This window comes from Schistocerca americana, chromosome 4 (assembly GCF_021461395.2).
Source record: "Schistocerca americana isolate TAMUIC-IGC-003095 chromosome 4, iqSchAmer2.1, whole genome shotgun sequence".
In the NCBI taxonomy this organism is placed as follows: domain Eukaryota; kingdom Metazoa; phylum Arthropoda; class Insecta; order Orthoptera; family Acrididae; genus Schistocerca; species Schistocerca americana.
The window spans coordinates 794,428,085-794,442,779 of NC_060122.1; the positions used below are offsets into that span (position 1 = coordinate 794,428,085).

General features: G+C 40.7%; 1 protein-coding gene across 1 annotated transcript in view; it reads left to right on the forward strand.

Moving 5' to 3' along the window:
- LOC124613089 overlaps window positions 1-14,695 on the forward strand; it is a gene marked incomplete at its 5' end in the record, with an annotated part of 146,726 nt that overhangs the window by 82,378 nt on the left and 49,653 nt on the right. The window contains 2 exons of the mRNA XM_047141677.1: window positions 1,761-1,991; window positions 7,430-7,620. Coding sequence (XP_046997633.1) covers window positions 1,761-1,991; window positions 7,430-7,620 — 422 coding nt within the window. The remainder of the gene's footprint in view (window positions 1-1,760; window positions 1,992-7,429; window positions 7,621-14,695) is intronic.

Consider the following 14,695-nt stretch of genomic DNA (forward strand, 5'->3'; position numbering starts at 1 on the left):
CAGTCCTCCAGCAGATTGGGTTTCCAGCTGTTTATATTTTTTGCAGTTTTCCTTCTTGACAAGTACTTTATAAAAGCATTACTGTAGTGACTATGCAGTCACCAGCCTCACACTCCTTCACTAACAAGTTCAGAACAATCATCCAACAGAACATCAAACGTATCATGTACCACTACATATTAAAAGTGTTTTATATGTACAAAATGAAATTTTTATTCTTCTTTACTCTTAAATGTGTAGTTTAATATTCATATCTTTTGTATCTTTTACTCCACTGAAGAATATTTAAAGTTATGACATGTGTTATATGCCTACTGAATGTTAAAGTGTTTTATTGTAACCTTAAATAAGAATGCCTAGAAATCACTTTTAGAAATGTACTTATACCTTGCCTTGTCCAATGCCATATGCAAAAGATGCTTTTGTAAACAACAGGACTAATAAATACAATCAGAATCTGTTCAGTTCCTGCAACTGCATCATTGTATCTGAAAGCTTGATTAATAACAATGCCAGTGTCAGCAGATGAGTAGCTGGCATTTTGAACTTCTGTGTCAAGCTCATATGTTCAAACCAAGCTAAAATAGGATTTTAATTTGTTAAAGACTCAAAAATCCACTGTAACCAGTGACCTGTTGTGGTACTATTATACAAAGTGTACATTAAGTTAGGGAACACTTTCAATTATTTATTGCACAAAAACCAAACATTGTACAGATATCATACGTATGTCATTTTGAAGAGAAACACTGAAAGTTTTCTTTTTCATATATACTGCAACACTGTAGTTTGGTAATTTGCCAATAGTCAGCATTAGTTGCAAACATGGCGAGTTCAGGTGTGGAGTGATCTTTTTGTGTGTTGGAGTTCGACAAAACCAAGTGTGCTACAGGTGTTCAACGGTTGTTTAGAACCAAGTATGGCAAGAAGCCAACAACAAGGAAGGCCATTTACCACCGGAACAACAAATTCATTATGACGGGCTGCTTGTGCCCAGCAAAGAGAAGCGGACATCCGAGTGTGAGTGAAGTGAATGTGGAGAGCGTACGAGAGACATTCATAACAAGTCCAAAGAAATTGGAGCATCGTGCATCCTGTGAACTCAAAATGGCTCTAAATTAGACTCTCCATTCAACTTTCAGCAGGATGGAGCTCCACCCCATTTTCATTGTGAAAGTTCGTGGGCACCTGAACACGGAGCTGCCACATTGATGGATTAGCCGTGCTACAGAAGGGGACAGCTGTTTCATCAAATGGCCACCCCGATCACCAGATTTCACTCTGTGTGACTTTTTTCTGTGGGGAAACATTAAAGATCTGGTGTATGTACCGCCTGTACCATGTGATGCAGCAAAGCGGGAAGCAACTGCCACAGTTGACAATGCCATGGTGGGACAAGTATTGATTACCGTATTGACGTCTGCCGGGTCACATATTGAACGTTTGTAAAAAGAACTTTCAGAGTTTCTCTTCAAAATGCATTATGTATGACATCTGTACAATGTTTAGTTCTTGTGCAATAAATAATTGAACGTGTTCCCAGACTTTATGTACACCCTGTATAATAGTGTCACTATTAAATACAAAAGAAATGAAAACATTGATTTTACATCTCTAAGTTTCTATCTCCTTGAAGATACTTTTCAGTATCCCCCCTCCTCCCTACCTAACCTCCCCCCCCCCCCCCCTCTAAAAACACACACACACACTCACTCTACGTGGCTCTTCTCATTGACCAGTGACTTGTCGCTTGTCTGCAGGCGGGCTACCCCAAGTGGTCGCTCAGCAGCCCATCGTCTGGTGAGCGGGAGGCAGTGCCCTTCTCGTACCTGCCATCTGGCGGCCATGTCATGTACCTGCCAGACGGTGATGTGGACGTGGAGCCCCCGCTGCCGCCCAGGAGCCGTGCCCGGCAGCGACAGGGCCCCCTGTGGGATGCCGCACCTCTCTCAAAGTCTTGCGGTGACATCTCCGCCTGTGAAATGAGACAGGTAGCCCACTACCAGCCTGCACATTTTTGTGTTTCTCTCACGTCACCAAGTCATTCTACACTGTTCTTCTCTGTCACAGTCATTGTAATTTCAAATTCCGCCAGACTGAGCATGTTGTCATGTTACTGGGCTCCTATCTGCAGTTTGAATCCCCTTCTGGGGATCCTGCTTCATATTTTACCTACCATGTGCCATTGCGCAGTCAGCTGCAGCCTTGAAAGCGCATATATGTTTATACTGTGATCACCTTTCTTCAGCCGACAAGTTACTTTGTAGCGAAGCCTAGGACATGTCATTGTTTATTGACACTAATTTGATTTGTAATTTGGTTTCAGGATACTTTACTGTCTCCATTCCTTCCTTTTTTAAACTGATTATCTGATGATTACTTGGTGAAACATGAAACCTGGTAATGGTAACAGGCCTGAGGCTAAAATATAATTTAAAAAACGTAAAAATGAGGTTAAAGCATATCAATCACCTGAAGTGCTTTAGGAAGAACACAGAAAACTTGAAATCAAATTAACATCTGTACACGATGGTATATACTATATTTTGCTACACAGTAACTTGTGAGTTGAAGACACCCAGAAAGTTGTTCAGGTTGGAAACATGTATGTGGTCTTAAGGATGCAGCTGACTGTGTAACAACACTGCTTTGGCAACTCTTAGATTGCAGATCTATTATTAATAATATTGAAAATGGAAAACTGATTGCAAGAGAAAGCTTTCTCAAAGTGAAAACTACTAAAAACATAATTGAATTACTGATGTTGGTCAGCTAGATGTCCACTAGAAGTAGGACAGACAATGCCAACCTGCTGGTGCAATTAGTAAACTAGTATTTGGCAGTCACAAGTATATAATAAACTCCAGTATGATATACTGATAAATTGAGGCACTATTAAACAAGTGGAAACTAACAGAAAAAGCACCCCCCCCCAAAAAAAAAAAAAAAAAAAACAGAGAAAGAGATGTTTAACATATCAGAAGACACTCTGAAAAAGGCTTTTTTATAGGAATCACTTTGTTCTTCTAACAGCTCCTTCCAGCAAGTCGTAGAAGGGGACTTTGTCCAATGTGGAGATGATGAGTCAATTTTTCTGCAACCCATCTAAGTGGATCCTGATTGGAAGCTAATGTGCTGCCTTAAGGGCTTGCTGCTGTCCTGCAATGGCAGCTGCCCTCAGCTCTTGTCGGAAACAAACTTGCGACGACTGGTGGTGAGGAAGCGGCACTTTCCTTGGGAGTGCCATTAGTGGGAGCATGCTGCTACATTTGTTACCAGAAAGTTCAAATAACATATGAGTATTTTAGAAATACTCTATGAATTGAAATGGGGATCCTGGGGAGGGGGGGGGGGGGGGGCACGGGGAAGTGGTTCTTATCGTGAAACACTACTGAAAAAGTTTAGACAAACAGCATTTCTGACAAATTGCAAAATGATCCAATGACTACCAACATACATCTCGTGCAAGGACCATGAAGAAAAGATGCCTCATGCAGAGGCAATTAGGCAGTTTTTTATTCCTCACTCCATTTTCGAGTGGAACATGCAAGAAAATGACTAGCTGTAATATAAGGTACACTCCACCATGCACTGTATGGTGACTTGTGTAGTATGCGTATAGCTGTAGACACCTCTTATTGGTGTAGGAGGCTGGTTTCCTGGTTAAGTGTTGCAGTTTAGTACGCATACATGTGCTTGGCAGAAAGAACCTCATATCAGAGTCTGGAGTTATTGGCCAGTACAGGTGGTGTTTAATGAAGGACACATACTTGGTGAGATACAACTGAAGCCAATAAATTGAACTTGTTTCTATGGAAACTTTAAGTGTCATATTTTTGTGCGATTTTTTCCCTGTTAGCTTTAAACTTTCATCATATCCCATTTTGATCTTTCTTTTTTTACATGATTGAGGATTAATTATAGTCAGTTTACTGGCCATTAGCAGTAAATGTCATTCAATCCAATGGCCAGATCTGAAAATTGTGTTAAACAGTTGCCTAGCTACAGCGCACTAATTGTAGTCTTATTTGCAGATGCCATTGTTTTTAAACTCATATGAGAGGGAGTGGGAAGAAGAGTGATGTCTTCATGACATGGAAGCAATTTTTAAACTCATATAAGGGTGAAAGGGAGGAAGAGTGATGTCTTCATGACATGGAAGCCTGTATTGCCTCAAGTGTTACATGTTGCCCCCTTTTAGTTCCCTGTGATAATACGGTACAAGAACGTCCCCCACCTGATAACATAACAAATTCCTGGAAAGGAAACTTCATTTTCTTGGCTTTATTCTCATCAGATAGTTGCCATTGTATCCAGAGAAAAAACATCTTGTGGTAGTCCACCACATTGTGTATGACATACAGTACACAGCCCATGGTGATCTTGAGTTTGTGTGCAGTCCGCTTCACAAGAATGTAACAATCAGCTTGAGTCAAATCTTCTATACTGTCTTCATTGACATCTGAGATGGTCCTACATAGCAGCTCTGAGCTTTGCTTGTCTTGCACATTTGTTCTGCCTTTATCAAATTACCTGCACGAAAACCACATCCATTTTTGTGATGTTACATGCACTCCATATCATAAATGACCACGGCAGGCATATGCATTGTGTACAGTCCACTTATAGCGATTAGCACACAGATGTATTATTTAGTATAAACATTGCAATCCTTCTTATATAGACTGATTTATTTTTATATAGTTGCAGTCAGACCCAATGTTAGACACGGTGGTACAAATTGCGAAGTCGGAGGAGTCGATTGCTATTGTGCAAAGTGTGGTTGTGGACAACCGGCAGTGGGCAAAACTTGATGAGACACGCCAGAGTGACAGGCCCCCATTGGAGACTATGTAAGCTTCAGTGACAATGTTGTTGAAGCAGACAGTACCAGGATGTGTACTCCAGAGTCCCAGTGCCAGCCCACACTGGACTGCTCTCGGTCTCTGCCACAGGAGTCTTCACAGTAGGCACAGAGCAGTATACTTCACAGCACCAGATTTGTGTGTGGCACTCTTGCCAAGATTGCTGGTCATTATATGGGAGGAGACAGTGCCTCCATTTCTTGCAACTTGTCGGGCCTGCTGCACACCGGGACACTTAGCAGTCGTGCAGAAAATGTCAGCTAGCTGTGCTGTGAGGCAACGTCCCCATGTTCCCAATATGGTCTACGAGCACACCAGCTGGCCTACAGCCACACCATGTTATGGTAGTTTCAATAAGACAGAAGAGCCTTACGCCCAGTCTGATCAGTTTGGATAGTTATCAGTGGCTGGGATGCCACCCCTTACAGCACTCTCAGTGCCAAGTGGCATTTTTAGTAGGCAGCAGATTCCCTTCAAGAGACTACTACTAGTTGCAACCAAATACAAACATGTAGGGACATTTTGGTTGTAAATTCATAGTTGGTGAAAAATAATATTTTCAGACTTGATGTATTCTCCATTTTTGAATTTTATGTAGTTAATAAAATTAACCTTGTCTCTCAGGTGGTGCCATTTCAGAACTTGAAGGCATTACTGAAGTCATTAAATCAACTTTCTGGTAAGTACCTGGATAGAGCCACCAATTTTGAGGCCCACATTACATTGAAACCATCTACAGCTCCTAACATCTGTTGAGCTTGCTCCATGCTGTTTGCTGTGTGAGATAAGTGGAGGCAGAACTCGACAGCTGGCAGAATCTCGAGGTGATATAACTGGTTTCATTGACCAAAGAGCTGCCTACAAGTTAATGATCCAGAAACCTACTGGCAGTGTTAAACTATGCAGCCAATTAAAGCACGTGGTAAACATACAGAGTGAAATAGATGTTTATCGCATACCACATCCTGAGGAGTTATTGGGTAAGTTAGCCTGCAGTCAGTATTTGTCCACAATTGACCTCAGACATGCATACTTGTGGTTGCCATTTGACATCGAGTCTTGGTGGATTTTAGTGTTAAATACTCCTTTCAGGATATACCTTTATAACTGGTTGCCATTTGAGATAGCTTCAGCTCGAGGAAAATTCCAGCATTTTGTTGAGCAACTTATAAGACATTTTGTGCTGTGTCAATGATATGGATGACATTTGATTAACTGGCTCCATGAGAGAACTGCAAACACAAGGTTTGCAGGCCTTTTTCAGTGTGTGGTAAACCAATGGGCTGTGTTGCAAGTTTGAGGAATGTTTTTTTCTGCTCCTGGAGTCAAAGTTTTAGGGCATCATTTCACCTATGTTGCCAAGTTGTCCACCACACAGTGTTGCACACAACAGTTTGAGCCTTAGGTGTAGTTTTTGCTATTGAGGGTGTGCCATGCACTGTGGTCCAGACAACGGTCACCAATTTGTGTCAGATGAATCTAATGTGTTCTATCACCAAAATGGTATTCAGCACCTGACCACTGCACTGTTATGTGTGGTGTGAAATTCAGAGTTTGAGCAGTTGGTCAAGATATTCAAACTGTAACTCAAAAAAATTGTCATGGAGGTCCTTATAGAGGAGGCCCTGTCCAGTTTTTTGACATCTTATTCTGCAACTCCTATCAACTGGTGCAGTCCAGCTGAGATGCTGCAGTGCCATCAGCAGTATGGTATCATTGACCTATTGCATCCAGCACCACAGTCCCCTGTGCCAAGGTCTCGGCAAGGTTCTGCCATTTGGGCACACTTGTTAAGATGGATGCCATGGGGACACAAGGCACTGTGGTGAGAAAGAAGGGGGGACAACTTATATTGTTGCAGTGCATCAGCAGTGCCTGACTTACGAAGTTAAGCAGTTATGCCAGTGTCAAACAGAGTGATGAGCACTGCAACTCAGTTGTACAGCAGACATTCATGCAGGAGGGAGGGTCTGACCAATCCCTGCTCCAAACACTGAGTGGCACCTGCAGCATTCCCACTGCCTGCTTGACACTGGCAGTACAATGAGTGACCGTGTCCTGTGAAACCTATCATGCAGGAGAACAGTTTGCTGGGGGAAAGGGGCATTTCTCATAGGGGTAATTAGCTCCCTCCATCATCACACAGCTGGCACAGACTGTCCACTCCAGTCCTCATTCATGCTTGACCACTAGCCTCGGGTGGAGTGTCAGCCCATCACCACCCACCCGGTGTCACACATGATGTCCCAGCAGAGAGCGCCTAGGTGGAACCGTTAGGGAGCTTATCACTCTCTTTCAGTTCGTGTTTGTCCTTGGCCACACTTCTGGATTCCCTACTTGTCAGTTAGGTTGCCAATCAGTGTTTGTTCGTGCATTTACAGCCATTTAAATCTCGTTACTTGAGATATAACAGACTGTCTCTTCTGTCTACACATGGACTTTAATTTGCATGGGGCATTTGTACACTTTTAAGAGTTCTTGCTGCCTTATTCCTGAATTACCCCATTGTACATACATAATTAATTATGATTAATGTTGGTATTGTTGTCATTTGTGTACTGCAGGTAGGCAGAACGCCATCACCAGAATTGCCTCCTGACGTGCGGCGTGACCGTGAGAAAGACAAAACTCATCGCTGGAACTGGGAACAAGCCAAGGAGAAAGATTGGTGTGTCTCCAGGGAGCAGCGTGCCTCTCCATCAAACCAACATCTCAGTGATACCGATGCAACTGCCAAGAAAAATAAGGGTCGCAGGTGAGACAGCTTGTCACTCCTTCTCTGGAGTCAAACAGAAAAATTTGTATTTCTAAAAATATCAGACTTCATCCAGACACTATCAAGAGATATTAGATGCTGTAGGCCAAACAGAAGGAAAGTAAAAAGATAAGTTTTGTTGCTCCAAAAAACAAGTGTGCATGACTCAAAAACAAAAGGAATGTATGCTGTACTTAATTCCTTATCACCAATATGTTAATGTCTGAATACTGACTGTACTGGACAAAGCTGTGTGAGCCCATTAGTATCTATAGTTCCATGTTCATCATCATTGTTCCCTTGCTTTTGACATTCACAATCTCTACGTCAATGTTTTTGCACCTGTTCCACTGTACTTGGCACTAAGCTACTCAAACTGCCAATTTGAGAAATGCTCCTTTTATAAGTCTTCTAGTGTCCATCCATCTAGCATACAAGAGATTTGTTTCTTTCTAAGATGATTAGATTTTTAGTTCTTTTCCCCATGTCATATGAAGTATCATAAAATTTATGACAATAAAAATGATATAATTTTTTTACTATTAGTCTCTCATTATGCTCCAGACGCGTCACTCAAAAGTTATACCATTATAAGCAGAAATATGTCAGCAAGGCAAGAAGCATAATTATGCTTCTATGTTATATCCTATGAAACTTTTATTTATTTGTTTGTATTTTTTTGAGTGTAAAAACTAGCTGTGAGAGTTCAGAAATCATGGCTATTCTTAAGAACAGTCATCCAAACAATACAAAGCATGAGACTTTTACATCTCCCATAATATCACAAATAATAGCTAAATATACATAAGGGTATCAATAATAACCATCATCATGATGAAGCAGTTTACATCCAGTGCTGCGAAAAGGTCTCTTCCAGACTTCTCCACACATTATAGGTCCAGTTCCATGGATCTAAATGATTTCTGACATCATCCATCCACCTTCAGTTATGTATCTTTACTTATCTCTAGGAATGCAGGGATGCTTCTGTCATTCATTCACCTGGCTGCTTGTCCCAGCCTTTCCACTCCCGTAACTATTTCTGTTTCTAAATGCTCTCTTGATTTTTTCTTTTGTATAAAGTCTACCACACAACTTACCTAACTTTAAATGCAGAATTTAGATTTTTGGATAATTTGCTCCCTTAAGGACATGTCACTAACTGTACAAATCGAATAGCTCATTTCCCTTATTTATGTTTCGCAAGATTGAACTCTACATCTATTTACACCTACATGTATACTTTGAAACCACTGTGGAGTGAATGGTAGTGGGTAGTTCCCACTGTACAGTTATTGGGGCTTTTTCACATTCAGTTCACATATGGAGCATTGGAAGGATGATTGCTTAAACATATCTGTGTAAACAGTAATTATACTAGTTTTGTCATCATGATCCCTATGGAAGTGATACATAGGGGATTGCAGTATATTCCTAGAGTTATCATTTACAGCTAGCTCTAGAAACTTCCTTACAAAGTAGCTTGTACCTGTCTTCAAGCATTTCTCAGTTCAGTACTCTCAGTATAAAAGTGATTCTCTAACATGGGTAAAACAAGCCTGTGACCATTTGGGCTGCCCCTCATTGTATACGTTCAGTGCCTCTTTTAGTCCCAAAATTTGAGATATATTCCAGGATGGGTCCCACAAGTATTTTGTGTGCAGTCTCCTTTGTAGACAGGTCTCATTTTCCCAGTATTCTACCAATAAACTGCAGTCTGCCACCTGCTTTACCTATGACTGAGCCTATGTGATCATTCCACTTAATACTCATAGTAGACTTTGTTTTTGCACTTCTGAAGAGCACAAATTTATATTTTTGAATAGTTACAGTAAGTTGCCAATCTTTGAGCCACTTCGAAATCTTACAACCTTTTTCAGACAGTACTTATTACAGATAACTGCATCCTCTGCAAAAAGTGTTGAGGTTGCTATTAATATTGTGCACAAGGTCGTTAATATATGACGTGAATAGCAATTATCCTAACACACCTTCCTGGGTACTCTTGAAGTCAATGACTCTCCATCCAGGATAACTTGCTGTGTGTACTCACACCAAAAAATGCTCAGACCAGTCACGAATCCGGGTAACACATATGAGCATACTTTAATACCAATTGTATGTGTGGTACTGAGTTGAATGTCTTTTGTAACTTGAGAAGCACTGCATGAGTCCAGCTGCCTTGATTTCATGGCTTTCAGGATATCATGTGGGGAAAGTGTGATTTGGGTTTCACAGGATGAATATTTCTACAGTCCATACTTGTTGGAATTGATGAGGTCATTCTGTTCAAGATACTTAATTACATTTGAGTTGAGAACTTGTTCCAAGATTCTACAACAAATGTCAACGTCAAGGTTATTCAACAGTAGTTTTGTTCAAAAATGGCTCTGAGCACTATGGGACTCAACTGCTGAGGTCATTAGTCCCCTAGAACTTAGAACTAGTTAAACCTAACTAACCTAAGGACATCACAAACATCCATGCCCGAGGCAGGATTCAAACCTGCGACCGTAGCGGTCTTGCGGTTCCAGACTGCAGCGCCTTTAACCGCACGGCCACTTCGGCCGGCAGTAGTTTTGTGGATCACTTCTGTTGCACTTCTTGTAGATGGATGTGACTTGTGCATTCTTCTGACAACTAAGCACAGTTTTTTGATTGAAAGATATTCAGTATATTATGGTTAAAAGGGAGGCTCTAGAATCTGATCAGTATAGAATCTGATAGGGATTCCAACAGGTCCTGGAGGTTAGTTCCATATTTTACTCATATTTGCAGTAGTGTGAGAATTAAATTGGGGCATGACTCTTGGTTCTCCTGTATAAAGGAACATTTTGAAGTGGAGTTAAAATTTTGCTTTGCTAGCCTCAATTTCAGGTCCCATCTCATGCATTCTATTTTGTACTTTGGCAGTCATTGTTGCTACAACTGCCTCATGGTCACTGTGTACAGTTTCAATGTGGACAACCTCAAAGAGCTCAGGTCTATTTGTTGTCATGGACATTAAGTTTAGTGCCACTAACAGCCTTTACATATGACTAGAATTTCCTCAGGTTTTTTTTGAAATATCTTTTGATAATATTGTGCTATGTCCTCTTGACAGTCAGACACATTTCATCCAGCAGCTCTCTATCTACAGCCCTCTGCTTTGTTTTACACATGCACTCAAAATTAAAAAGAAAAAAAGAAGGAGTTATTCAAATGAGATAGAATTGGTAGATGTAACATACATATACAGAAGAACTGGATGTTTATTCAAGAGAAAGAGCTTCACAAATTGAGCAAGTCAATAATGCACAGGTCCACCTCTGGCTCTTATGAAAGCAGTTATTCAACTTGGCAGTGATTGACAGAGTTGTTGGATGTCCTTCTGAGGGTTATCATGCCAAATTATTTCTGATTGGTGCATTAGATCTTCAAAATCCTGAGCTGGTTGGAGGACTTTGCCCATAATGCTACAAACATTCTCAATTTGGGAGGGATTTGGCGACCTTGCTCTCCAAGGTAGGGTTTTGCAAGCACAAAGACAGCAGTAGAAACTCTTGCCATATGCAGGCAGGCATTATCTTACTGAAATGTGAGCCCAGGCTGGCTTGCCATGAAGGGCAACAAAATAGGGCATAGAATATTGTCAACATACTGCTGTGCTGAAAGTATGACATGGATGACAACCAAAGGGGTCCTGCTATGAAATGTAATGACACCCCAGAACATCACTCCTGGTTGTCAAGCCATATGGTGGACAGCAGTAAGATCGGTAGCCCACCACTGTCAAGGGCACCTTCAGACACATCTTCACTGGTCATAGGGGCTCGGTTTGAAACGGGACACATCACTGATTCTACTTCTGTTAATGAGATTCCATCTGGATGACCAGCAAAGATGCATCTGGAGACGCCTCAGAGAGTAGAGGGATACCAACCTGAATCTCGCCACCATACAGCCAGACAATGTCACAGCAGGAGACCTTTGTCCACAGCTCGTGGTCTCACGGTCCCACTCTCACTTCCTGAGCACGGGGTTCCAGGTTCTATTCCTGGTGGGGTCAGGGATTTTCACCTACCTCGAGATGACTGGGTGTTTGTGTTATCCTCATCATTTCATTGTCATTCATGAAAGTGGTGAGATTGGACTGAGCAAAGGTTGGGAATTTGTACAGGTGCTGATAAATGTGCAGTTGAGCGCCCCAAAACCCAAGCATCATCATCATCATCATCATCACCAGGACACCTTTGGTTGTCATCTGTGGCACCCTTACAGCATAGTGGTACGCTGATGATATTCTACATCCCATTTTGTTGCCCTTCATGGCAAGTCATATTGGGCTGACATTTGAGCAAGATATGCCTGCCTGCCCACACATGGTGAGAGTTTCTACTGTTTGTCTTCATGCTTCCCAAACCCAACCTTGGCCAGAAAGGTCACCAGATCTCTCCCCAATCGGGAATGTTTGGAGCATTATGGGCAAAGGCCTCCAACCGGCTCAGGATTTTGACAATCTAATGCATAAAATGGACAGAATGTGGCACAATATCCATCAGAACAACATCCAATAACTCTATTAATCTATCTCAAGCTGAATAATCACCTTCATAAGGGCTGGAGGTGGACCAATTTGTTATTGACTTGCTCAATTTGTAAAGCTCTTTTTCTTGAATAAATCATCCATTTTTTCCTGAAATTGTAATCATTTGGTTGTCTGTACATGTACTTCATGTCTACTGATTTCTGTCTCAACTATTCTTTTAAATTTGAGCAACAGTTTGTGTACATACTCCCATCCTGAGCTAAAAGTTTGAAGCTCTTCATTCAAATTTGGTACTTCTGCTTCACTGTCTAGTTTCCAGAACATATAAATCTTCATACTTTGTTTAGTTGCCCTTTGTACTTTGGTAATCAATACTGGCGCAACTCTCTCGTGGTACTGATACCACTTCCAATGTGGACATTGTCAAAGAGGTTGGGTCTGTTTGTTGCCATTACACCCATTTCAGTCACGGATGGGACTCCATACTATCTGTTCTAGGTAGTCTAAGAACAAAAACTTGTAATGTTTTGCACAGTATCTTGTCACTCCCATCACTAACAAAACTGTAATTATCCCAATTCATTATTGTAAAATTAAAGTCTTCTTCGCTGATCACATTATGAGTGGGGAACTTACGTACTGTTAGAAATGAAACTTTCTCTAAAGTTTTTGGTTACATGAGGAGGTGAGTTTAGTGATTGATAGAAGGATCCAGTTATAGTTTTATGTTCACTCCTGATACTGAGTCTTTCACAAACAATCTCACATGCACCTTCAATTTCTATCTAAGTGATTTTGATTATCTTGTCTACTGTGATAAATACACCACTTCCATTTCCCATTTGCCTACCCTTTTGATATATGTATAAATTTTCCCCAAAAATCTCAGTGCAGTCTATCTAAAGTCTTAGCCATATTTCTGTGCCTAGTACTATGTGTACTACTTCTTAGGAGTCCTTCAAACTCTGGCACTTCATTGAAAATGCTTTGTCAATTAACCACTAGGATTTTAATATTCTCACCTGTGGGGGGGATCTTACACTGGTACTTCCGGGTCTCTCACAGATATGGACTGGACAGAGAGCTGCCTACTCTAAAAACTTTGTGTGCACCCTATAAACAGTCAGTTACCTGGGTAGCAGCCTCTGATGTATAGTGCACACTTGGACCATTTAGGGGGACTCACGTTCAGAGCCCTATGGCATAAATATAAGACATCACAGCCTAGCTTGTCTCAGAATCTTTGCAGTCTCTGGTTCAAGCCTTCCACTTCCTTAAATCGCTTCAGGCAAATACTGGGATGGCTCCTTTGAAAGGTCACAGCTTCCTTCTCCTTCCTTCCTTAATCCGATGGGAACAATGACCTCGCTGTTTGGTCCCCTCCCCCAAATCAACCAGCTAACCAAGCACCTTGAACTTGTTGGATATGAGGATGGGTGTAACACACAGAGTTCTCCATGGTCCCTGTCTCCCCTGTACAGGGCACCTAGATGTACCACTGACATGACCCTCACTGTCAAGTGGACCATTGGTAATAGGTCCTGTAGTTCCTGCAGAGGAGACAGTACACACAGGAAAAGATTGTACTTGAGGTACCACTGGAACCTCTGATACACACCTCTAAGGATTCCTCCCATACACTCGTTTCTTGCAGTATCAAGTCGCTTAATAGTAGTCATGGTGATTTCCAGCTGCTTGTATCCATCAATTATGTATGTTGCAACATTTTACTAGCAACCAGTTCATATGTAAGATCCAAGAATTTAGTATGGTTGCAGTGAAGTCACAATAGTAAATAATAATACTTATCTTCCAGTTTGTTCAGGCATTGACAATCAAGGTGTGTAGGTTTTTGTGGCAAACAAACATTTTCCATGTTTTTGTTACGCAAGACATTTTTGCGACAAACTAATGAAATGATCACACTGTAATTTAACTTTCACTTGCATTTTAATGACTATTTAGCAATTTTTCTGAATACAAATACAAAACTGACTCAAATTTGATTAGAAATGGAGCACCATACAACTTTTACAACTGACTGCCAACAACTCAACAACCAACTTGCAAACTCTTATGCCTGTCTCTTTACACATTATTGACAGTAAAAATTAATAAATCATTGTTGAAATTACAATTTTAACAAATTTTACAGTCACAAAGTTTAAATTTGATTGCACTACATGTTGAAATGTAAATACAAACTGACTTCTCAAATTAATGAAGTATTCAGTTATCACATCTGAAGTTCATAAAAAAACAAGTTTTAAAAATATTTAGTTATTAAGTTTTTGTTCCCCTAATAATTAATGCATTTCCAGCTTTATTTTGAGCATTTATTACTAAACTGTATATTTTTGAGTGATGTGTATGTCTTCACCAAAAATTATGTGCAAACACTAAATGATGTTTACACATCTGACTAATGCAGCTTTTACATATTGACGAAAGAATTAACTTACATTCCAGGCAATGATGACAAAGTTTTGAATAATTAACATAAATGAGTTTGAATATTTGTCTACCGAAACAGAGGGTGGGTCAAGT